Source organism: Oryctolagus cuniculus, chromosome 14 (assembly GCF_051225735.1).
Source record: "Oryctolagus cuniculus isolate XC-2025 breed Fujian yellow rabbit chromosome 14, ASM5122573v1, whole genome shotgun sequence".
In the NCBI taxonomy this organism is placed as follows: Eukaryota; Metazoa; Chordata; class Mammalia; order Lagomorpha; family Leporidae; genus Oryctolagus; species Oryctolagus cuniculus.
In genome coordinates, this window is record NC_142880.1 from 4702895 (window position 1) to 4728624 (window position 25730).

At 49.3% G+C, this 25730-nt stretch overlaps 1 protein-coding gene across 1 annotated transcript in view; it reads right to left on the reverse strand.

The window, feature by feature from the left end:
- ACOT12 (acyl-CoA thioesterase 12) overlaps window positions 1-25730 on the reverse strand; it is a 45022-nt gene that overhangs the window by 12600 nt on the left and 6692 nt on the right. The window contains exons 4-11 of the mRNA XM_002713909.6: window positions 18190-18291; window positions 14572-14707; window positions 5861-6017; window positions 4378-4497; window positions 3393-3543; window positions 2418-2473; window positions 2059-2122; window positions 596-679 (exon numbers count right to left, since the gene is read on the reverse strand). Coding sequence (XP_002713955.4) covers window positions 596-679; window positions 2059-2122; window positions 2418-2473; window positions 3393-3543; window positions 4378-4497; window positions 5861-6017; window positions 14572-14707; window positions 18190-18291 — 870 coding nt within the window. The remainder of the gene's footprint in view (window positions 1-595; window positions 680-2058; window positions 2123-2417; window positions 2474-3392; window positions 3544-4377; window positions 4498-5860; window positions 6018-14571; window positions 14708-18189; window positions 18292-25730) is intronic.

A 25730-nucleotide genomic window follows, 5' to 3' on the forward strand; every position in this document is an offset into this window, starting at 1 on the left:
TCAAAGGGCCCTCTGAGAGCCGACAGTGCCATCCGCCTCAAGGGACTCCTGACAGGCCTCCGAAGCTAGAGACAAATCCAAGTGTGGAGGGGCCCGGAGGCTGGTGACACACACGGCAGGCTGGACATTATTAAGAGGTAGAGAGGACATCAGGCCAGGGAAAACAGACCCCGTGCAGACAGTAGACAGCTCAGGGGCCACGGAAGGCTCAGGACTGACGAGGCAGAAACGTCACAGGTGATGCCTAATTAACTGCCAGATTAATTTCAGGAGGTTGTGACTGAAGGAGCTGCAGAGGGAGACGGCCGTCAGGTTGGGAATGGCCCTAGGGACAAGCGTCTGCTCTGGATCTTGAGACCAGGAGGGGCTGGGGAAGGTGGACATGAGGAGCAGGGGCTGCCCAGGGGCAGGCACGTGCCAGATGCATCTGCAGGAGCCCGAGTGGCCGTGTGGAGAGAGAGGGGCTGGGGGCGGTTTCCCGAGGTTCTTGCTGTTTCGGGAGCAACAGCAGATGCGGCGGGGCCACCAGCACCATCCGCCAGCACAGCTTCACCTGGCAGGGACAGGGGATATGCAACACCTGCCCACCTCCTACCTTCTCCGCAGCGCTGGTCACCTCCCAGCCGCTTTTGGCTGCCAGCCTTCTGAGCGCCTCCACATTGCCGCTGCTGAGCGCTGCCTGAGACAGGTAGTTGAAAAGTGTGTGTTCAGTGCAGATACTCCCTATGTGATCAGAGACTCTGTGCTTAGAGAATGGGCACTGCTGGGGAGGTTATGTTGAGCCAACGCAGCACTGTGACACATAGTACCAAACGACAGCTACTCACTGCTTCTATCTCAGACTCTAAATGCAGAATCCAGACACGGTAACCCCACGCCTAGCAACTTCCTATCACTTTAATTGGTATCCTGAGTGAAGGCAGTATGACTTATAGGACAGCACTGCCAAAAGTTCATGGGAAAATGAATTAAAGCATACGATTATTTTGGTGCAAAAAAAATATCGAAATCCAAGCACATGTAGGTTCTTCAGAAAGTCCATGGACATGCATACTGCAAAAAACTTGTGCAAGGGAGGTTATGGGGGGAAAAGCTGCTATAATCCAAAAGTTGTACTTTGGAAATTTATATTTATTAAATAAAAGTTGGGAAAAAAAAGAATTTCTGCAAAAAAAAAAACCTTGTGCATAAATTTCCATTTTTTTGCACCAAAATAAACTTCTTTATTAAAAAAGCTATTATTGGAAAGATCAAGACAAAAAGATATATGTGTGTGCGTGCGTGTGTGTGTGCGTGAGTGCGTGCATGTGTGTGTGTGTGTGACAGAGAGAGAGAGAGAGAGAGAGAGAGAGAGCGAAAGATCTGCCATTCACGGGTTCATTCCTCAAATGCCTGCAACAGCCAGGGCCAGGCAAGGCTGAAGCCAGCAGCCAGGAACTCCACCCAAGTCTCCCACACGAGTGGCAGGGACCCAAGTGCTTGGGCCATTGCCTGCTGCCTCCTAGGGCGCACACCAGCAGGGAGCTGGATCGGAAGCGGAGGCGGGATTCAAGCTCAGGCACTATGATGTGAGAAGTGGACGTCCCGAGCAGTGCTTTAACTTGCTGCACAACGCCTGCCCCACTTTAATGCCATTTTCCACGAACTTTTTGAAGCACCGTCATAACCAATGCGTAACAAGTAAATTTGGATTCTTAACAGTCAAAACACTGGAATGACTATTGCTACGTTGTTTTATAAACTGCAAGCTTGTGGGTGTCACTCAGCACAGGTCACAGGAGAACAGCAGGTCAACTGTGCCCCACGCTGCTTGGACAAATCTGAGAGCAGGCCATCAGGTCGTCTGGGAACCATACTGGAAGTCTAACAAGACAGAGACAACTGGCTGGGCACCAGTTATGAATGGCTTGCTTTAGTGTCATTCTGAAAAGCCTGGTGATAGAATCCCCCTTTTCACCTAACCTGTGTAGACACAACCCACATCAGCTCAACAAGTGGGTTTCTGCGTTGGTGGTGACAGGGCTTTTACACCGCGTGAGCCACAGCTCAGAGGGTTACCTGCTTGCTTAGATCCCAGTGGGTGCAATGTGGAACCTCTTCTTTGTGCATAATTACGTACTTTCTGGAAAAAAAATGAAATGTTAAATAGCAGTTTCTGTCCCTCCGTTTAATGCACAGCCACCACCTTGATACTTTCTGGAACTGAAATCGGCAGTTTAAATAAAAGCTGCTCTGTCTGCAGAAAGCGGTCAGGAAGAACCGCCGTCCTGGTCAGTGCGCAGCCGGCACGGCCAGGAAACAGCATGGCCTTCTCTACTCACACGGAGGGGAGCGGAGACCCCGAGAGGGGCTTTTCCTTGTGCGGTTCCTCAGATGCAGGAGAATCCACAGCACCCTTGCTCTTTTATTTCCCTTACCTGCCTAGGCGAATTCTCTTGCGTGCAATGGCTCCCCTATAGCGCCTGAAATCATCCTTGAATAAAAAAAAAAAAAAGTAAAATCAATGAATATCTAACAGTTTGGTGATACATATCCTTATTTTGTTTTAAAAAAAAGATTTATTTATAAGGCAGAGTTACAGAGAGAGGGAGACACACACACACACACACACACACACACACAGAGATCTTCCATTTTTCCAGATGACTGCAATGGCTGGGGCTGGGCCAGGCTGAAGCAAGGACCCCAGAACTCTACCCTGGTCTCCCACATGGGTGACGGGGCCCAGGCACTTGGGCCGTCTTCTGCTGGTTCCTCAGCTGCGTTAGCAGGGAGCTGGAAGGGAAGTGGAGCAGCCGGGACTCCATCTGGCGATCTTATGAGATGCCAGTGTCGCAAGTGGCAGGTTAACCCGCTGTGCCACAGTGCTGGCCCCAACACAGTCCTTAAGTAAATCTCTGTGAAGCCAGCCCGAAAGGCTAACAGGGACACAGTATCTCTGAATTGTTCTCAAGTCAAAGAACCCACAAAGGGCTGCTGTGTAGACAAAAGTACCACCTTCACAGCTGTTTTCTTTTTATTATAAGTCTTGCGACAGAGTTGCTAGAAAAGAATGTTGGTGATACGGTAATCACAGGACAAGGAACAGACAGGGTTCCGAGGAAGGTGGAAATGGCTCAGAACTGGATGTGGGAAATGAGAGCAGGTGCAGAGGGTGTGGCAGGAGACGGCGCCGCCCACAGCAGCACAGCTGAGCCCAGGGGAGCCCCTGAGAGCCTCTGACATCTCAGCCAGTGCTCAGTGTTATCGGAGGTGGGAAAGTCTGCTTTATTTTGTATGCAGAAAACTAAAGGAAAAATCCGTGGGGGTTGCTGCAGGTGGGAACAGGAGGCGGGGAGGGAGGGCTCTGCCAACCCGGTCTGACTGTGGAAGCTCCCGCGACCATCACCGACCTCTGAGATGGGTCTGACCCTGGGAAGCGGGAGGAGTTCGCCCCTGTCGTCGACCGCGTGGTAAATGAGGAAGGCGCTGTTGATGTGCCGGCCGTGGCCGTCGGCCCACTCCTGACAGTCAAAGGCCTCCACACGCACTCCGACTTCCACGCTGCAAGGGTGAGACGGGGCCGTGGGCAGAGAACCACGCATGTCAAGCCCTCCCGCCTGCTCTCTCCGCTTCTCCAACAACAGAGGAGGAAGAAGGTGCTGGGTTTTCGCGTTGGTTCCCTGCAATCTGAGCGCTATTCTAATCCATCTTCAGGCCACTGGGCCAGCGTGTCCAGGGCTGTGAAAGCGTTTCCACCTGGCTTCCGCCTTCAGGCAGGTGACAGGCCACCTGGGGGTTCCGCGGAGCACACCTTCAGGAGCACACTTTGGTTATGGGAGGGGGTTTATACTGCCAGAGTCAAGTTCTCGTCCTTAAGAACAGTAGTTCAGCATTGTCAAAGAATCAAACGTGGAAATTAGAGGGAGACAAAGGTAGCACGTTTTTATATCTAAAATGAAAAAAAATACCAATTTAAAGCCTTTTACTCTAAAGAATAATAAAAATAACTAGAAAGTGGTGGACTTTGTGGCGGTGAGTACCGGGCCCATGATGGGTCGGTTGATGGCACAGTCACTGGGCCACTCTGGAGGGCAGGAGACAGAGTTAAACACTATGCCAAGACCACAGGCGCACACCAGGGTCACCCTGTGCCACACAGCTGCCCTAAGATCCTAAGAGACCAAAGTCCCCATCAATCACTATGCGCTCAGTGGGAGGACACCGACTTCACACATGTGCCCTCAGATTTTAAAGATGGAATGAAATTTCAAAAAAAAAAATTAGACGTAACTTGGTCCTTTTAATCCCCTTATTTACCTCCATATTTAAACAAAAATTAAAAACTATGTATGTGCAAGCTGAGTCAGCGCCCAGGAGCCTGAGAGCATGCTTTACCAGGTCTGAAAGGTATTGTTGACAATGGCATTGAAGACAAGCCGGTCTCCAACTGTGGACGGGCCCCTGAACTTGAACATGTCCACGGACTTGAGGATGGGGTGCGCGTGACACAGGCGGCTGAGGGAGACAAGAAACAAAGCACTCATTCCCTGCAGAGCCCCGGGAGTACTGAGTCAGAGCTGCTGCGGCGGGCAAGTTCTTGGCCATTTTCTGCACAAAACCTCTTCTAACTCGAGTGAGGCAGGTGACTGGATTCTGTGTGCTCACAGTGACTGCACACAAACGGCAAACCTTCAGGGAAGCACATGTCCAGGAGAAGTGGGGTCTTTCCCGAGATACTGGTACTTCTGCTCCTGGGCTAACAGACTGCTCTTGTCTGGCCCCGATGGAAGTCCCTCTGAAAAACAAGCCAGTGCCTTCTGTCCTGGTTATGTTGGTCCAACAGCCTGTGACTGCTCTCCCAGGGCTCTGTACGCCCGGTGGCAGTGGGGGACAGCTGCCAGCAGGTGCAGCTCACCGCCACTCGTTAGCTTCACGGTTAACTGACTTCACCACACACTGAAAGGTGAGCTTTTCACATCTTACAGCATTTCAGAATGCTATTTCCACAGTTTTCCACATTTTAGATTGCTACTCCTTCGGTTAAACAGCTATGCCAACACTATGCAAGCAGACTGCACCACAGCTAAGTTATATTGCAAGTCTTGATGACAGAACATGTCTGAGAGCTGCACTGTCATTAGGAGTGACAATCTCATTTTTAAAACAAGGCTTCTTGTACTGTGCACAATTCACAGAAAGGATAACTACAGGTTTCTTTTTTTTTTTTTTTTTTTTTTTTTTTGACAGGCAGAGTGGACAGTGAGAGAGAGAGACAGAGAGAAAGGTCTTCCTTTGCCGTTGGTTCACCCTCCAATGGCCGCCGCGGCCGGCGCGCTGCGGCCGGCGCACCGCGCTGATCCGATGGCAGGAGCCAGGAGCCAGGTGCTTCTCCTGGTCTCCCATGGGGTGCAGGGCCCAAGCACCTGGGCCATCCTCCACTGCACTCCCGGGCCACAGCAGAGGGCTGGCCTGGAAGAGGGGCAACCGGGACAGAATCCGGCGCCCCGACCGGGACTAGAACCCGGTGTGCCGGCGCCGCTAGGCGGAGGATTAGCCTAGTGAGCCGCGGCGCCGGCTAACTACAGGTTTCTAACTACAGACATATCTGTAGATATCACAAGGTCAGTATTCAGAATACAGATTCCAAACTCTTGTTTCATTTTCACTTTTGAGTGAAGAAATTAACATTGACCTTTGCACCAAGGACGGATCAATCCTAAGGCAAGCAACCAAATGACTGATAACTTCCTGGGTGTGGTAGGAGGCGCCCTTTCCTCAGCCCGTCGTCCCCTGACCCCCAACTGGCCCAGCTCATCCTGACTTTCCATTTTCTCCCCACTGGTCCTAAAGCAGCAAGCTGAGGTCAGAAGTTAGGAACCTTGCAGAAACAGCAGCCACCGTCTCCATCCAGGCCATGATCTGGCCACCAAATGTGTTTCCGTGGTGGTTTGCGTGGGGCGGGAGGACAAGTTCAACGCTCTGGGCAGAGGTGCCCCTGGTGGACACCGTCCCTTCTTCTTCAGCAGAAACTGGATCTGAAAGTGCAAAACGGTCGTGACAGTGGGGTCCCCTGCGGGGCCATCCTCCTCCCTAGCAGCACACTCAATGCTGGGGCTTTTGTTCGCAAAAACTTAAAGCTGAGTACTGTGGAGTGAAGGTCATCCAAACAGCGGGTTTCCACAGTGAATTGGGCTAAGATAAGGGCCTTTAGGAGAGCGAGTTCCAACCATCTAACAAGTTCATCAGAATCCTGACGGACAGAATAGTTACATGTGGACTTGCGTGGTTTGAGTGGTGGAAGGGCAGGTTAGGAGAGGAGCTGTCAGGAATTACAAGGGGGACAGGTGCGTCCTTGTGTTGACGCTGTGTTCATGGGTGAAGAGTTACGTCAACACTTGCCAAATTGCATCTTTAAATATGAGACGTTTGTCATGTGCCAATTACACCTCAATAAAGTGGCTGAGAGTAAAGGAATCAGAGGCCTGAAAGGGCACAGACACCAAGAGACAGGTGCACTGTGGACTTCGGCAGGGGAACACGGCTCCCTGGGGAAGCAGTCTTGGGACAGACTAGGTTGGAAGCAGGAAAGACACCGTCCACAGCGTTTCTCAAAGCCTCCTGTTTGCCTGGAATCCTGTTTGCTTCACTTACTGACAAATTGGTTTTTACTCTCAACAACAGGGAAATCAGTCTCTCTGGCTGCAAAGCAGTAAAATGCACTGGGTTATGCTTCCTGCATCTCTGAGGGGAGTCATCAGCCAGTCTGCCGTCTCCGGTGCTCTCAGGGGACGTGGGGGAAGACGTACACGCCAGAAACAGAGCTGAGCGTGCTATGTGAAAGTTGAGCTGTGCCCAGCTCTTGCTGTAATGACAGCTGACCAGGGCCTGAACAGTCATTCCTGGCACAAGCCCGTCTAGGTACATGTAAGAAGTATGGCTACAGATCTCTAATGCCACTTGCTAACAGAAATTCTGTTAAAATTTATTCAATTTATTTGAGAGAAGATAGACAGATTAATTTTCCATCTGCTGTAACAGGGCTGGGCTAGCCAAAGTCAGGAGCCAGGAACTCAATCCAGGTCTCCCATGTGGGAGGCAGGGACCCAACACCTAAGCTGCCTCCTAGGGTGCTAATTAGCAGGCAGCTTGATCAGAGCAGGGCCAGACCTTGGAGACTAGGGACTCTGATTAGGATGTGGTCATTCCAAGTAGCATCCCTTCACTGCTGTGCCAAATGTCTGCCTCCAGTGGAATTTTTAGATTTGCAATTAGATCACCCCATTGATCATTTGTTCCCAGGCTTCAAACAGGTTGGAAGCATCCCACTGTTCCAGTACAAAACCCCAAATCCTGCTGTGGCCTCAAGTCCCTCGTCCTGTCCGACTTCTGCTTCCCTCTCCAGCCCCACTGGTCTGAATGCCACTACCACCACCACCAACCTCACCATATCCTCCCACTGTCTCTGCGCCAGTCACGTGGGTCTTTCCCCAGTGGTTCCAAGGGAGTGCTGTCTTCAACATCATGGTACTTGCACATGTCCCCTCTGCCTGCGGCTGTCCCCTCTGGCCAACAGCACCACCTGTCCCACTCCCAGTCATCCTGACACCCCCAGTCAGTTCCTCCACGGACCTCTATTGTAAAGCTCTAGTTGTATGCTTGTTTGTGTGGGCATCGATTGTCTGACTCACTAGAGCCTACGCTCCTTGGGGCAGGAACTAAGAAATGCTTTTAATGTTGATTCCTGAACTTGGGTCTTCACCAGGTATTTGTTGAGTGAATGAATACGTGAGTGAACTCACCCCACTTCACAGGCATGGTGCTTACCCTCGACAGAACATTCCTAAGTAAAAAATGCAGGGTTGCGCTGCGATGTCTGTCTTGTGTGCTAAGTGAACTGCCATCTCGATGGTGACTAACAGGACTGACTCTGACGGCGCTGACTGCAGTCTGAGTTTTTCCTTCTAAGTCACGGAGGCTGAGCCAAAGGCGGGCCGACGGCACGGAGGCCGTTACTTCTCACCGCTGACAACCACCGCAACCACGGCATGCCCACACGCAGATGAGGGCCTGGGTCCAGGACCGCTTTCTCCAAGGCTGCCAGCTAACACTCCTGGAGTCTCCAGACTCCCATCGGAGGCACATCTTGCTGTGACCCCACTCTGCGAGATTTCACCCTGAACAGGCGTCAGCCGCCAGAGGCTCTGCTGGGGTGAAAAGCCCTCTGCGGGCGGCCTGGCCGTATCTGGACCATGGAGCACCACCCTAAGGGGCCTGCTGCCTGGCCACACAGACAGCTTCCTTCATGGACACACTGGTTCATTCCCAGCACTTCGCACCCAAGTAATTTCCTTTTACCTATTTTCCCTATCCTTTCATATATTCCTTTTGTTTGTTTTCACTTGTTCTGTTTTGTGTTTGGGGGGGGTGGGGTGGGTTTTTTTTGGCTTGCAATAAAAAATTAACTTGGGAACTATCTTCGTCTCGTCCGACTTGCCATTTCATTAAAGGACAAAAGGTCTTGCTCCTCTTGGAAAAACAATAATCTTCAACCTTGAAGTTGTCACCAGGTGTTGGGGACACTGGGCCCTCTTGGCTGGCCCAGAACAACTTGTGTCACCTTCGACGGGGGCCAGCTGTCGCTGAGAGCTCCAGTTCCTCATCTTTTTTGCTTAAAATAGTATCACTAGACACTCAACTGCTCCTGGTTTAGTTGGTGGAAAACTATCTCATGCTGGTTACAGCTGAGAGTCCCTAACCCAAAAACTGGAAATACAAAATGCTCCACACTCTGAAACATTCTGAGGGCTGACAGAACGCCACCGCTGACTTTTCCTAGTGGGTCACAGATGAAATACAGGTGCACTAAGCATACTGGATAAAACAGCCTGCAGGCCGTGTATACGAGGTGTACGTAAAACATGCATGAATGTCGTGGTGAGACTTGTGCCCCACACCCCTCACTGTGTGTATGCAGATAGTCTAAAACCTGCAACACTTTTAGCCACAACCATTCCAGATAAGACTTGATCTTTAATTGCACATCTCTTGTGACCAATGACTTCTGACATCTCTCTGTGGGTTTGGTAAACATTCTTGTCACCCCTAATGAATGTCCCTCTGCATCATCTGCTTGTCATTTGCTGCTCTCCTACTTCGGAGCGGCTATGCGTTCAGCTTCGCACTGTCTATATCTCCTAACCTCTCTCAGCTCTTTGCCATGTTTTTGCCTATCAGGATTCACTCTAGGTATCTGCTGTTAACTTCACTGTGTTTAAATTTTAATAAGTATATATTCTTTATAGTAATTCTCTTTGCTTCTTTGTCCATCCTTCAAGGTCATTTTTGTTGTCCTGCATCATACTTTTGGTACTCTTTTATTTCTAAAGCACATTAACATTCTGACTTTATACTCTTCATACGGCAAATTCAACGCCTGCTACCTCTGTGGGCCTCTCCAGATCTTGAGTGAGTGGTATGTCTTGCACACCGCAGCGCCTTAGTAACTCTCGCCTTTCATGTTCTCTGACTAGGAGCTCACACCTGGGATCCTTAAACGAAAATTCCTGGGGTCTGGGACTACATTTCCCCATGAGAAAACTGCGTTGGCTGCTGCTGCTCCCGGGGTCTGACAACACCCTGCACGAGCCGAAGCTCACTGAGTCCACTTCAGTGCAAACAGACCATGTGACTCCAACAGCAAATCCGCAGGAGGGTGCACGCCTCACACAATCCTCAAACGGAACTTCTTTCCCATTCTGGGCTGAGGCTGAGACAGGAACGCTTCCCTACCACAGCTCTCTGGAGGGTGGGGCTTTTCTAGTGGACTCACTGAGGGCATCGTTTTTGAAGGCCACGGCTGCCTAGGAGGTCCTCTGACCCACCTCCCACTGGGCACAGAGCCCTGGCTTTGCTGGGCACAGTCTGCTTAGCACAAGCACTGCTCCTCAGACACGGGTCCTCCGGGCAGTCACCAGAGTTAGCCCGTGCCTACTCTGCCCACTGGTGCCTCCCAGGCATTGCTGGACTTCAAGGTTTTCCCTTCTTTTTCTGACTGCTGAGTTCTGTTTACAAAGGCGTCTGGCAACGTTTGCCTAGGATTATGGTTTTCCCAAACGTGAAGGCCAAGACATTATTATAATCAACACTGGCTTACTTCCTAAAGTGATCTTAGAAAGGATGCAAAACCGTAACCCCCTCCATACACTCTCTCTTCTTTTTATTGAATTAAATGCATAATGATCCAAAAACTAAACTAGCATTGATATTTGTCTGGCAAAAATCAGATACTCAAATGGCACATCCTGTAAAAAATAACGTAATACAAACTGTCTCTAAAATATACTGCTAAATGAAAACACTCGAAGCTTGTAACTGGGGGAACGCTGCTACACTATGTGTTGGCATGGGGGTGCACGTATGAGTGCGTGTGTGTGTGTGCACACGTGTGTGTACACGTGTGTGCACACGTCTGTGCAAACTGTGTGACTGCAGACACAGATGGGAGGCATAACTTTTACCCTGTGCGTAGACTATCAATTTAATAATAATTTAAAAATAACTTTAAGATTAAAAAAACTGAGAAGGTCTTAACCTAAGTGTAGAAGGCATCTCCTTTTATGAGGCCACTCACGTCCCACAAGGATTTAGCTATCAGCTATGCCATGTTTGCAGAAATACCCTGGGTGGGGGTGACTTTGGTGCAGAGTTTGCCTATTTGCAGGTAATGGCTAACTAAAGGTAAAATAGGGTTTCCCATTCAGAAAGCAGCTCTGCTCCCAGCTCTGCTGTGAGTACAGTAAACAGAACTGACCCTTCCTGCGGGTTGTGCCCGGCCAAGCTCAACGCCTGTACTTTGGATGTCCTGAAAGTGTTGTGTCACCAGCCTGTTTGGGCAACTTGACTTTCATCCCACATTTTAGGTCAGGCTCTTTCACCTGAAACCAGGTCATTGCAGCCCGTTTTCTTTCTGCGGATTCGGAAACAACCACCCAGGAGAACGCTCTCAGGATCTACACTGAAAATGCTTCCAATTTTAAGTTTTCCCTATACACCAGGCTTCTGAACAACACAGCAGTACAAGAGCACACCCAGAAATGTCTTCCTTCTGCCAAATCCCATCTCATCATTTGCTCTTTCCTTCTGAAAGTGTATAACCTAATTCCAGTTTCTCACTGCTCCAACAATACTCACTGCCGTCACTCAACACTTGGGAAACCGTTTAATCTTTCATGTCTGATATTTCAGCCAATGTAGAAGCCTGAATTTCCAAGAACATGGCTCAGTAAGAGAGCTGAACATATCTGGCCAGTGAAAAGCAAGCTCCTTCAGAACCAAGGTATCAGCAGCTGAACCACGCACCACAGCAACCAGAAGTGTCAGGTCTAAGCCTTCCACTCCGTGACAGGAACTGCTTTTAAGTGCTTAGATACATTTGGGGGTCTGGGGGTTAGTACAATTTTCAAAAAGAACAAACCAATGGAGTTAGATTAAAATTACATTTTGTGCTAAGGATTGTAGAATAATTTATTTTAAGGAAGATTAAATAGAATAATGATAAAAGCAGAGTTTAAAACGTCTAAAGGGACTGGCATTGTGACACAGTGGGTTACGCCGTGGCCCACGCTGCTGACTTACCACACGGGTGCTCCTCCTGCAACCCAGCTTGCCGCTAATGTGCCTGGGAAAGCAGCAGAAGATGGCCCAAGTGCCTGAGTTGCTGCCACCCACGTGGGAGACCTGGATGAAGCTTCTGGCTCCTGGCTTCAGCCTGGCCCAGCCATGGCCATTGTAGCCATTTGAGGAGTGAACCCAACCAGCAGATGGAAGATCTCCTTCTTGCTCATTCTCTCCCTTTCTGCCTTTCAGATAAATACGCCTTTAAAATAAAAGCCAAAATGTCTACAGATCTAAAGTGAGCCAGGCCTGTGGTCGTGATGTGGACAACCTGGCACTGAGCTGGAACTCACGTCTCGCTCGCTGAATGCAGACTGTGTGTGTCAGCAGCTGACTCAGAAGCGTCCAGCGCCACGTGTGCCCTCTGTGTGTGGCATCACACTGTCTACTGGTGCACCTTGTACACACAGCCAGCGAGTTCACCCGGCTCATGCTGCCTTGGGGGCAAGGGCACAGAGAAGGCTCCGGTCACCGCCCTCCTGAGCACTCCCAGTCGGACTCACCCCTCCAAATCTGCCCAGAGCAGCAAGCCCCTCGCTCCTCCCAGGACAGACACACAGCAACTGGCAAGGCGCAGAAGCACGGGTCTGACGTCCCTCCCAGACTCTCACCCCAGCCCCAGCCCCTGGGAGCCAGGCCACATTCCTCCTGTCTGAAAAGGAGCGCCCTGTGCCCTGGAGGGCCCCTCTGTCTCCAAGCTGTCTCTCATCCTTCACAGTCGTGTTCCTTCCAAGTACGGCCTTCCGACAGGCACACCAGCCCCTCCTGTGGACAGGAGCAACAGCGAGATAGCACCTTCTACGTGCCCCATGCAGGGCCCACGGAGCTACTCTATGGGGGGGCCTTCAAAACGCTTGTGGGAAAGGGACACATCTTTCAGTCCCACTTTCCCATAAACTTCTGGGGCCACCCGCCCATGACCTCATTTCATCCTCATGCCAACCTTCTACTGAAATGCCCTCATTAGTGCAGCTTTACATTGCCATTTTGATTGTTTTGTTTTCACCTTGCCTCAGTGAGCTCAGAGGAACAAAGGCAGAGGTCTTGGTTATAGGCAGCGAGAGTTGTGACTTCAGACTGGCCAGGGCCCACCAGCTGCAGGCCCCAAGCTCAGGTGTAAATGAGCCACATCTCTGGGTGGTGGCTGTAGGTGAGTGGTGGACAGAGGGCCCTGTTCTCCGTGAGGTCAGTTCTCAAAACCAGGAAGGAACAGGCCCCACCTGTGATATCCCAAGTGCTGGAAAACACCCTGCGAGAATGGTGTTCCCGCCAAATGCCAATGCTACTTCCCACTGGTATAGAGAACACCTAGTGGCTTACTTCAACCTTTTTCTTAAAGGCAAGTAGTACAGTTTTAATGAGGTGGAAGGCTTTTTAAAAAATATAAGGGGCCAGTTTTGTGGTGTAACAGGCTAAGCTGGGACCTGCGATACCGGCATCTGACAGGGTGCTGATTCATGCATGTCCCAGCTTCTCTGTGTTGGATCCTGCTCTCTGGATCAGAAAGCACTGGAAGATGGACCCAGCGTCTGGGCCCTTGCCACCCACATGGATGGCCTGGGTGAAGCTCCAGGACCCTGGCTTCAGTCTGGCCCAGCCCTGGTCATTGCAGCCACGTGGGGAGTGAGCCAGCAGATGGGACATCTCTTTCTGTCTCTCCTTTCTCTGTAACTCTGTTTTTCAAGTAAAATATTTTTTAAAAGACAGTAAAACTAAAATTAGAAAAATAATAATTGTGTGAAAAGGCAGGCTGTTGAGATCAGAGTAAAAGCACTTGCTCTTAACAGCTGTGTCGGACGTCTGAGTCTTCCTAAGACACCTTAGACTTCTGCTTGCTAGCCTGAGTAAGAGTCTGGCCGCCTTCTCTCTTCCCTGGCTGCCTCGGCTTTGTCTCTGACTGAGGGCTGTCTTGTCTGTCTCAGGGCCTCCCTCTGCTCTGGCTGCTGCATTTGCACACAGATTTTGGTACCGAATGGAGACTCACTCTGCTGGACACTGTCATGAGGATCAGGTCCTCCTTCCGGAAACGTAACTTGGCAACGCTGCTGCCCCTTAAAGCTTGCAAATAAATAGGTTTCCACGCGTTCTCCCTCCTTCCTTATTGACCAGTCATCCTGGGGTCAGCCTGGGGCCAGGGCCCAGTGGTTCTGAGTCTGAGAGAGAGTCCTAGAGCATCCCTGGTCCCTCTATCTCCAGGTGCTCACAGCAGAAGATGGAGAACACCTCTTTCCCGCCCCAGCCCCAGCCCCAGCGATCTCTACAGCTCGGCCCAGGAGCCAGGATGCTGAGGGCCAGTGCAGCGCCACACCTGTCCTGCTGGGGCTCCCTCTTCCCACCAGGCATGCACGTCTCCCTCTCAGTCGCCTAAGAACTCACATGTCCTTGGCCTTTGTCTCCTAACTCCGCTTCCTGTGCCTTCCTTCAGTCAAGGGGGCTCGGACTTTCTCTGAGCTCCTCCTGCTCTCCTGAGTGGTGCCCCCTCCCCTCCTCCATGGTCCCCACACCATGGCATCTGTGGTCAGACACCGGGGCATTGCGCCATTCTTGCCCCACCAGGCCTCAAAGACCAGGAGAAATCAGTGCCTGAGCGTTAAGAAAGGGCCCGGGAAAACCCAGGGCTACATGGGAAGTGCCAGGAGAGAGCAGCGGGATCTTGGCTTTTCATTCACTGCCAGCCTCTTTCCCACTGCCCGGCGCCTGTAAAGCCCCATCCCACCCTGGGGAGCCACACTGACTACTCCCCAGTGATCCCCAGTCCCTCACTGGAACGTCCCGCCCCGCCCGGTCAGGAGACCCGAGGGGCCAGCCCCCGCCTCCAGCGACAGGTGTGCCCCACAGGCCTGCCTTCAGCAGGACTGGACTGGAGGAAGGGCCTGTTCCCGGGGCCCCAGGCGTGCCCGCAGGGGGACGACTGACCGTCAGACTTGCCGCTTTCCCTCATCAAGCTGTTAAAAGTGTCTTCGTGCTGCAGCCGAACTTTCCTCCTCTCCGAAGCCAGATTGTGTTGCACGCGATCCTGCTCCGTGAGAAGCGGGACCGGCTTTAAGCGAATCTGGAGAAAGAAACACACTTGTCCGTCAGAGCCGTGTTAAATTCTAAAAGCACGACACGAGAACCCAATGCTACCATTTTCTAACTCGGGCAAAGAGAGTATTTAAGGGACCTAAACACACTGTGTCTAATTCTTTTCTTAAAATACCTATCAATTTAAAAAATCAATAGAGGCTTAATTAGATCTTCATATAATAAGATATTTAAATGCTTTCCCTGTTTATTTTCCTTGGTTATAATAATTTTCAATAGGACTGAAGAACATAAAATCCTCAAATGAGGGAATGAGGAGAGGGACTTTTGATGCCCCTGAATTCTCTTCAAAACATGTTTTCTGGGGTGGGTGTTTATCCTGGCGGTTAAGGTGCTCTCTCCACATCAAAGTGCCTGCCCTGCTCTGCTCCCGACTCCAGCTTCCTGCTAATGCAGACCATGGGAGGCAGTGGGTGGTGGCTCAGGTCCGTGGCTCCCCAGCACCTGTGTGGGAGATCTGGCTTGAGTTCCGGGTCCTGGCTCCGGCCCAGCCCTGCCAACCGCAGGCATCTGGGGAATGAACCAACCGATGGGAGCGCTGTCTCTCAAGGAAATAAATAAATATGTTAAAAAGAAACGCTTTCTATCTTTTGCAAAATTAAGGCAGAAAAGGTTGGCAATAAAGATGTTCTAGAGAAAGGTATCTCGTGGCAGGGGATACGCCCGATTTGGAAATTTGATCATCTGATGAAACAGAAAGAATCAATGTGTACAAGTTTTAGGGAAACAGGATGCAACAGAGCCACGAGCCCACGTTCGGGCTGGTGACCCTCCATGAGTGTCGGCAGGGCTCACCCTGAGGGGGACTACAACAGCCCCACGCTTCCTTCCGGGGCCCCTGCAGGCTGGTGCTGCCCCCTCGGCTGAGAGAAGGATGGTACTGCGCTGCGTGAGGTCCCAGACCCCCCTGGGGGCTTGTCTGACTGTTGAGGGCTGTGCAGACTGACAGGCGGACGACACTGGTCAGCTCTCCAGGCAGCCTTGTGTCAGCTGTGCACTCAGCAGGGTACACAAGGCTGGTAAATGAGTGCTTGACACCAAGGCCACTTGCACCTGTCCCGGACGACTCCTGAGCCACAGAGGAAGTGCACCTGGTGAGACTGCAAGGACCCTGAGGCTGTCTGCTCCCGCTCCGGCGTCTCTCGCCGTCGTGGTGAGGCGGCCTGGCCCCAGGCCCCATGGAGTCCTGGAACCAGCTCACTTTGCACGGAGGTCCAGGGAGCCCTTCAGTTCAAAGTGGCCCTGACTTTCCCTGGCATGCTGCATTCTGAACAAGAACGCTACCTGCTGGAGAAGACGCAGCCTGGGCAAGGGGCTGTGCGACCCATGAGGGCAGCGCTGCAGGGGCCTGGCTTCCTCTGCTGGGAACCAAGCCTCCAGCCTGGGCAGGGACAGGACTGAAGAGGGGCCCTTCCATCCTCCAAGCAGCCCTGAGTTCATAGCCGGAAGGCTGGGCTGGAGGGGAACAGCAGGGGGGCTGCTGCCCGTCACTAGCTTTCAGACACGGGGACTCTCGTTCCCAGGAATCTGAAGACTTGGTTGACAGGGGAAGGCACTCGGGAAAAACAGAAGGGCTGGCAAGACCCGCGTCAAGGCCTGAAGTTCTAGGAACGTGCGATTCTCAGTCCCCATCTAGCTGCTTGTAACTCAGCAGGTCCCAGGCGTGGCCCAGAAAGCCGAGTTTGAGCTAGACTTCCGTTTGGAAAGCAACACCCTTGGTCTTGGACTACAGTGGGTCACATCTAGTGTCAGGCCTGCGGTGAGAGAAGTGCCCAGGGTACAAAACTCTGGCAGGGTGCCCGCCACCCCGCCACCTGCCTGCCTCCCCACTCAGGTGAGGGCAGCTGTGTGCTGCAGGTCTGTTGGGTGTGGGGAAACACTGCTTTGTCCCAGCTGCTCTGGGGCTGGCAGCAGGGCAAGCAACAACACCCTGGGGCAGTGAGAAGATCCCTGTGGCTTCCAGGAGGCTGGAAGCTGCCTTTGCAATGAAAGATTCAAATTTTTATCAGAACTGTTACATTTGAAAAATGCTTAGACTATGCGAGGTCCCTAGACATAGTGACCCTGGGAAGGAGCGCCAAGAAGTTCTACTGAGTAACCCTTAGTGGCCTGCAGAGGAGATCTGGGCCCCTGGCCAGGCGGGCGGCTGTGCACGCACCAGGCAGGGCGTGGCTTGGAAGGACGCTTTCACCCCAGGCACCCTGAGGCTTGTTTTTAAATTCCAATAATTCAGCAATTCTGACTTCTTCAGGATGAAAAAATGATGGGATGGTAATATGCAACCACCTCCTACATTTCTCCTGCTTTTTATTTTCCAGTCACATAGCCACAGAAGGAAGAACTAGGCCAGTAAGCCGCAAGTCTGTCTGCACCAGTATGACCCTCAGATCATTCAAAGCCCGGTGGCAGGGCCAGCGCTGTGCTGCTGGGGGTTAAGCTGCCGCCTGTGATGTCATCATTCCACATGGGAGCTGGTTCCGGTCCTGACGGCTCCACTTCCTGTTCAGCTCTCTGCTAATGAGCCTGGGGAATCACTAGAGCCTGGCGCAGGTGCTTGGGCTCCTGCCACTCGCATGGGAGACCCAGATGGAGCTCCTGGCTCCTGGCTTCTACCTGGCCTGGCTCTGGCTGTTGTGGCCATTTGGGGAATGACCCAGAGGGTAGAAGATCTCTCTCTGTCTCTCCCTCTCTTCCAATAACTCTGCTTTTCAAATAAGTTTAAATCTTTAAAAAAACCAATTTTTTTCTAGAGCACTTAATCTCATATTATCACAGAATAGCTTTTATGATAAATACTGGGGAGTAACAAATCTTAGGACAATATATGATAACATTTCAAAATATTTATAGAAAATGAAACTAAAAGATAAACTTATTCTGGTGCAAAAAACTTTGAAACTCAGGCATACAGGGAGTCTTCAAAGACTCATGAAAAAAGGTACATGAAAAAACTGCATGGATTTCAAAAAAATTCTGCATCAGTATAAGCTGACCTTTAATCCTCTTTTCTGTGAACTCTCTGAAGGGTCCTTGGTATCTCCTACTGAGAAGAAATGTCCTTTTTTCCATAACAGTTCTTTTTTTTTCTTTAGGTTTGTTCATTTATTTGAAAGGTGGAGTTACAGAGAGACAGAGACAGAGAGAGAGGGAGAGAGACAGGAAGACAGAGAGATCTTCCATCCACTGGTTCACTCCCCAAATGGCCACAATTACCAGGGCTGGGCCAGACTGATGCCAGGAGCCAGGAGCTTCTTCTGGGCCTCCCACGTGGGTGCAGGGGCCCAAGCACTTGGACCATCCTCCACTGCTTTCCCAGGTGCATTAGCAGGGAGCTGGATTGGAAGTGGAGCAGCTGGGATTCGAACTGGTGCCCATCTCATAACAGTTCTGATGCGAGTGTTGGTGTGTCCCTGGGCCCCACACTAGACACCTCATCACACAGAAACTTACCTTCTCTTCTCCAAGTGGTTTGACTACAAATGTGGAGAAAGCCACACTAACAAGTTTTTCAACCCCAGTGAACGTGTCCTGGACTGTGACCTTTATACTGATCTGAAAGGAAAACAAAAATAGATAAATAACTTTCAGTCATCCAGATAATAGATTAGGCTGCAACACTAAAAAATCAGGGATGGACACCACCACTCTTGTCTGTTTTTTATAAATTAAACCAGCATTTGATTTTATTGTGTTAGCATTGTACTGTTCTTTCAAAAGTCTTTTTAAAATCTGACAAATAACTTTTTTTTCACTGTAGTAAAAATACTACATGTTCCTGCCAGCGCCACGGCTCAATAGGCTAATCCTCCGACTGCGGCGCCGGCACACCAGGTTCTAGTCCCGGTCGGGGCGCCGGATTCTGTCCCGGTTGCCCCTCTTCCAGGCCAGCTCTCTGCTGTGGCCCGGGAGTGCAGTGGAGGATGGCCCACGTGCTTGGGCCCTGCACCCCAGGGGAGACCAGGAGAAGCACCTGGCTCCTGGCTTCGGATCAGCACAGTGCGCTGGCCGCGGCGGTCATTGGAGAGTGAACCAACGGCAAAGGAAGACCTTTCTCTCTGTCTCTCTCTCACTGTCCACTCTGCCTGTCAAAAAAAAAAAAATACTACATGTTCCTGCCATGGAACATTCATGGAATCTGGCTAACCAGAGTATATATTACCAGTAATTACCCAGAGATGATAATTACTAAACTTTAGTTGAATTTTCTTCCAGTTTTTATATACAGAAATGAAAATGTACACACACACACACACACACACACACATATGTATGTATGGTCATACTGTAATACTACTCTATATTCTAATTTTTAAAATGCTGGCATTATGTGATAAGTATTCCATTCTAGAGAATACACTTCTGAAAACAAGATACTAGCGACTGCCCTGCAGGCCATGAGAGGGAGCACCACTCCTTGCTTTACTACTAGCCTCTGAGTTTTACAGCCGAGGGAGCGCGGGCGGAAGCGCACCACGTTACCCGTGGCTCTGTTTCCTTGCTTCGTGTCTCAGGATTAGTGAGAAGGCAGCTGAGCGGCTTTGTGGTGAGGCTACGGTGTGCTGGCTCGGGTGCGGGCTTCACAGAAGGACTGAGTTCACTCAGGAATGGACTTCGGCCTTGGGTTCACACAGGAACGTGAGCGCACCCAGGAACTGGACTTCGGCCTTGGGTTCATAAACATTTCCCCCACGTGCCTCCCCCAGCACTTGTGCCTTGGGCTAAGAGGCAGCCTCAGACATCTCAGGCCAGTACTGTTATCAACAACAGTGCTGTTTCTCTGTATACACCCACTCATGTACACCACGTACAAAAATACCCAGCATTCCATTAAACAACAAACATCATTTATTCATATTTATAATCACTGTTTAAGTAGTCAGTAATTACTTTAAGTCTTACAATTGCAAATAAGTAATTGCATAGTAAAACCCAAGTTAACCAGATGCTGATAAACCCAGAATAAACCATCTTTTTCTGACCCCACATAGCTTCCCTTGTTGAGCAACAGTCAAATTAAAAATAAAATAAAATATCTGACGGTAAAAACAAGGCAGCAGTTACAGGGTGTAGTCAACAAACTGTAGACACGGACTGACTAGGGCAATTGGCTGAGTTTCACCAAATGTGTGGAAAACTCGCCAGGGGCACTCTCGCTGGGTCCTGACAGAGTCAGTAAGGGTGGAATTACAGCCCGAGAAGACAACAGGACAACAGGCAACTCGGGACACTGTAGGTCCCAGGCTCTGAGCCTGAGGACTATTCCCAGCGAGGAGAAACCTCATTTTGTTGAACTGAGGAACTAGAAGTCAACAAGCTCAAGGCAGCTGAAAATCGTGCAGGAGAAAACCAGAGAGGAGGGAGCTATGAAAACAAAGGATCCCAGAAAATGCATGTGGGTCCTGTGACGCCCATCCAAGAACACAAAGGATGGAGGCTCACAAGGCCAGAGAAACAAACAATCACCAGGGAGCTGTCAGTGGAACAACTCCAACAGTTTACACACAGCTGAGAATATATCTTTTTTTTTTTTATCTTTTGGAGATCCCTTTATTTATTTGAAAGGCAGAGTTAGAGAGAGGGAGGGAGGGAGGGAGGGAAGGAAAGAAAGAGAAACAGAGAGAGAGAGAGAGAGAGAGATCTTCTATCCACCGGTTGACTCCCCAGCTGGCTACAATGGGCAGGGCTGGGCTGGGCCGAGCCAGGAGCTTCATCTGGGTCTTCCTACACAGGTGGCAGGGTCCAAGCTCTGGGATCATCCCCCTCTGCATTTCCGGGTGCATTAACAGGGAGCTGGATCAAAGTGGCCCGGGCGGGACTGGAACCAGTGCACACATGGGATGCTGGCGTTGCAAGTGGAAGTTCAGTCCACAATGTCACAATGCCAGCCCTGAGAACCTTTTGACTTCTCTCCAGCCAGACTTCACTGGATACATAACACATTCATGGAAACCACAGAAGAACCCAATCTAGAAGAGGGGCTAAGGCAGTGCTAGAATAAAGACTATTCTAGATCTGCTAAAGAAGTCAAAAACAGATCTTTAAAGGCTCAACCTGGTCAGCAAGTAACATCTTCCTGCCAGCCAAAATCTGGCATTCTTTCTAAAGAAATAAGGGAAAAAAGCGCTAAATTATGTAAAAGCCACAATGTCCAACTTCCAGTAGGAGAGTAAAAGACACAGAAAATTGCTGAGTGCAAAGTAATAAAAATAAAAAAGGTGACAGAAATGATGGAATTAACAACAAAAGAATGTGAAGTTCTACGTATGCACCATGAGCTCAAGGATTTACAGCGTGAGTCAGCAAACATTTTCCTAATAAAGATTAACTTTATCTATTTTAAAGAGTTACAGAGAGGGTCCCGTGGACCATCCACTGGCTCATTTCACAAGTGGCCACAATGGCCAGGGCTGGGCCAGGCTGAAGCCAGGAGCCAGGAGCTTCATCTGTCTCCCACATGAGTGCAGGGTCCTTGGGCCATCTTCTGCTGCTTTCCCAGGGAGCTGGATCAGAAGTGGAGCAGCCAGGACGTGAACCCACACCCTTTGGGATGCCAGCATTGCAGGTGCAGCTTAACCTGTTACAACACAACACCTGCCCCGATATGGAAATTAATTTAAGCTCTGTGGTCACACAGGGCTTCTTTGCCAACTTCTCAACCATGTCAATGGAGTGTGGCAGCAGCACAGACCAAATGGAAAGGAATGGGTGTGTCTGTGTACCAATAAAACTATATTTGTAAAAAAAAAAATTAGCTGGGGATTGGCATTGTGGCTCAGTGGGTTAAGCTGCCACCTGTGATGCTGGCATTCCATATGAATGTTGGTTCAAGTCCCAGCTGCTCTACAGCCAGTCTAGTCCTTGCTAATGTACCTGGGAAGGCAGAGAACATGCCCCAAGTACTTGGGCCCTTGCCACTGATGTGGGAGACCAAGATGAAGCTCCTGGCTTTTGTCTGGCCCAGTCCTGGCCATTGCACCTATTTGGGGAATGAGCCTGTGGCTAAAAGACTATTTCTCTGGCCTCTCTCTCTTTATATATATAAATTTTCCTTTCAAATAAATAAAATAAATCTGTAACAAAACAGACAGTTGGTTCACAAGTCATAGTTTGCTGACTCCTAATGTAGAAAAAATATGAAAACAATAAATGGAAAATATTAATAATACACAAATAGGTCTTTCCAAGAAGAAAGGTATAGTACCTAAAATTTAAAATATATCAAAGAAGACTAATATCAGATCAGATATTGCAGGAAAAAGATAAGTGAAGTTGAAGACAACAGTTACACAAAATGTAGCATAGTGAGAGAAGGTTGATGAAAAAGATGAGAGACCCAGTGACCTATGGGATAGTCGTTTAAAATTACAAAATCCAAGAGAAGAGTGGGCACAAGGGATGTAAAAATGTCTGGAGACATAACAGCTGGAAAGAGATTTGTTATTAACTATAAATTCACAGATGTAGCAGCTTGAAAATCTGCAAGCAGGATAAATGTGAAGAAAATCACAAGGTACATCATAACCTAATTGTTAAAAACTAGTGAGAAGAAAGCATTAAACACAGCCGAAGAAAAACAAGACAAACCATTCGGGAAGAGACAAGTAACGGACTTCTCAGAGAATTATGCCTGCCAAAGGACAATGGGAGACCCCTGACATCCTGTGAGGGGCAGACTGGGTTCTCCTCCTTGTGGATATGTCTTTCAGACATGAAGGTGAAATACAGAAACTTCCTCACAAACAAAATCTGAAAAAAAAAAAAATCCACCACCAGCAGATTTATGCTACAAGAAATATTAGAGAAATATCCTTAGACGAAAGGAAAATGATACTGAGAAAATTTGCAGATTCAAAAAGGAATGACGGGCACAAGAAATGGCAAACACTCGTGTGTAGAAGATGTAAAATCTATTCTTCTCATTTTCTCTCTCTTCAAAAGGTAACTGGCTCTCTAAAGCAAGATGACAATGAATGGTACAGTTTCCAACATGAAGATGACATAGCATGAAGGCCAGCACGTGGGAAAGGAGGCAGGCTGTGGGAAGATCACTATTCCATACTTAAAGGGAAGCTCAGATAAGTATACAGACTGTGAACACCAGAGCAAACAGGAAGAAACAAAACCAAAACACACACTGCGAAAAATGCTAATAGTGAAGACAAAATACCTGACTAAAACTTACTCCATTCACTCTAAAAAAAATGGAGGCAAAAATGGGGGAAAAACACAAAGAATGAATGTAGCAAATAGAAACCAAACAGCCAGCTGGTAGACTTAAACCCTACCACATAGATAGTTATATTAAATGTAAATAGTTTAAACATTCCAATTAGAAGGTTGAAAGAAAAGAATGGAAAAATATGCAGATGCCAATTAAAGAAATAGCAAATTAACATTAGACAAAGATTTCGTAACAAAAACCAGAGATGAGAGTAAACTTTGTAACAATGAAAGGACCAAGTCATCCATCAGAATGAACAATCCCAAATGGCCAACACCAATGCAATTTGAAAGGAAAAATTCACAACTCCATAACTATTTTTGTGCAACTCAACACTCCTTTGAGTAGCTCATAGAGTAAATAGACAAAAAAAATCAGTAAAACACAGAAGACCTGAATAATGCTATGAACAAAACCAGCCTAACAGAAATGTATAGAACTCTTCACTTATCATAGTAGAATAGATATTATTTTCAAATATATATGGACATTCACCAAGACAGTCCATATTCTGGGTCATAAAATGATTTAAATATCTATGAATTTAAAATAATTGAAGCTACATAAATTACATTTTCTTCCTGAAAAGGAATTATATTAAAAATCAGGGATAGGGGTCAGCACAGTGGTATAGTGGGCTAAGCCTCTGCCTGCGGTACCAGCACCCCACATAGGGGCTGATTCGTATCCTGGCTGCTCCTCTTCCAATACAGCTCTCTGCTAGGGCCTGGGAAAGCAGCAGCAGATGGCCCAAATCCTTGGGTCTCTGCACCCACATGGGAGACCCAGAGGAAGCTCCTGGCTCCTGGCTTCCGATCTCCTCAGCTCTGGCCCTTGTGGCCATTTGGGAAGTGAACCAGCAGATGGAAGACCTTTCTCTTTGTCTTTCCCTCTGTCTGTAACTCTACCTCTCAAATAAATTAAAACTTTAAAAAAAAAATCAGGGGTGGGCATTTTGACACAGAAGGTTAAACTGCCACTAGAGATGTCAGCATCCCATACTGGAGTGCCAGTTTGAGTCCCAGCTACTCTACTCCTGATCAGGTTCCCTGCTAATGCACCGGGAAGCAGCAGGTGATGGCTCAAGTACCTGGGCCCCTGTCACCCACATGGGAGACCAGGAGGAAGCACTTGGCTCCTGAATTTGGCCTGGCCCAGCCCTGGTTGTTGAATAATCTGAGGAGTGAATCAGCAAACAGATCAATTTTTCTCTTTCTTCCTCCCCCCCATCACCCTGCTTCTCTCTCTCCTTCACTCTGCCTTTCAAGTAAATAAATACATAAATTTAAATTAGAAATCAAGAACAAGACACATCTGCAAAGTTACCAAAGATTCAAAAATTAAGCAACACACATTCAGATAATGCAGAATCAAGGAAAATTTGAAGGGGGATAAGAATATATTTTAATGCAAGTAAAGCAATGCTCTAAAGAAAACATAAGGCTTTAATAACATATTTTTAAAGATTTTATTTATTTGGAAGTCAGAGTTACACAGAGAGAGAAGGAGAGGCAGAGAGAGAGAGAAGGCCTCCATCTGCTGGTTCACACCCCGAATGGCTCCAACAGCCAGAGCTGCGCCGATCTGAAGGCAGGAGCCAGTAGGCTCTTCCTGGTTTCCCACAAGGGTGCAGGTGTCCAAGGACGTGGGCCATCTTCCACTGCTTTCCCAGGCCATAGCAGAGAGCTGGATTGGTAGCAGAGCAGCCAGGACTCAAACTGGTGCCCAAACCAGGATGCCGGCATTGCAGGAGATGGTTTTACCTGCTATGCCACAGCACCGGCCCCCAAAATACTTATATTTTTTTAAAAAGAAGAATTTAATCAATTTCCTAAGCATATTCCCTAAGACATTAGAAAAACAATGCCAGATTAATCCCAAATAAACAGAAAAGTGGAGAAAACCATAAACATCATGCTAGGTAAGATAAATGAGCCCTAAATCACTGTAGAAACTGCATGTAATTCCACTCATATGAAATTCAACAAAGAAAAAAGTTATTGATCTAAAGTAGTCGAGTGGTTGTCAAGGGCTGGGGGCTGAGGGTGCTGACTGGTTAAAAAGGGGCATGATGTCTTATCTCTCTGCTGGAACCGTGGTCATCCACCTGCGTAACCGCCGAAACTTGAAAAAATGGAGCAGGCACTGTGACACAGCAGGGAAAGCCCCCACCTGCAGGGCCAGCATCCTGTATGGGCAGTGCTTTGAGTCCCAGCCGCTCCACTTCTGATCCAGCTCCTGCCAGTGCACCTGGGAAGGCAGCAGAGGATGGCCCGAGTGTTTGGCCCCTGCACCTGCGTGGGAGACCCCAAGGAATCTCCTGGCTTCTGGTTTTAGATTGGCCCAGCTCCGGCCTTTGGCCTTTGCAGCCATTTGGGGACTGAACCAGCAGCAGATGGAGGATCTGTCTCTGTCTCTGCCTCTCTCTTCCCCCTCCCCCTCCCCCCGCACCTGTGCCTTTCAAATAAATGAATAAATCTTTAAAAAACAAACCCAGAAGAATGTGTAAAGTGAGTTGAAGAAGAAATTTGAAAGTAGAGAGAGACAGACCTCCCATCTGTTTGTCAACCTGCAAACGCCCACAATGGCCAGGGCTGGGCTGAGGTTGAAGCCAGGAGCCAGGAACTCAATTCGGGGCTCCCGTGTGGGTGGGTAGCGGATCCCCGTCACTGCCTCCTGGGTCTGCACCAGCAGGGGCGCTGGGACTGACCCCAGTCACTCTGAAGGTGGGACGCAGGCACCTTGACCATGGGCTAAGCGCCCACCCGCC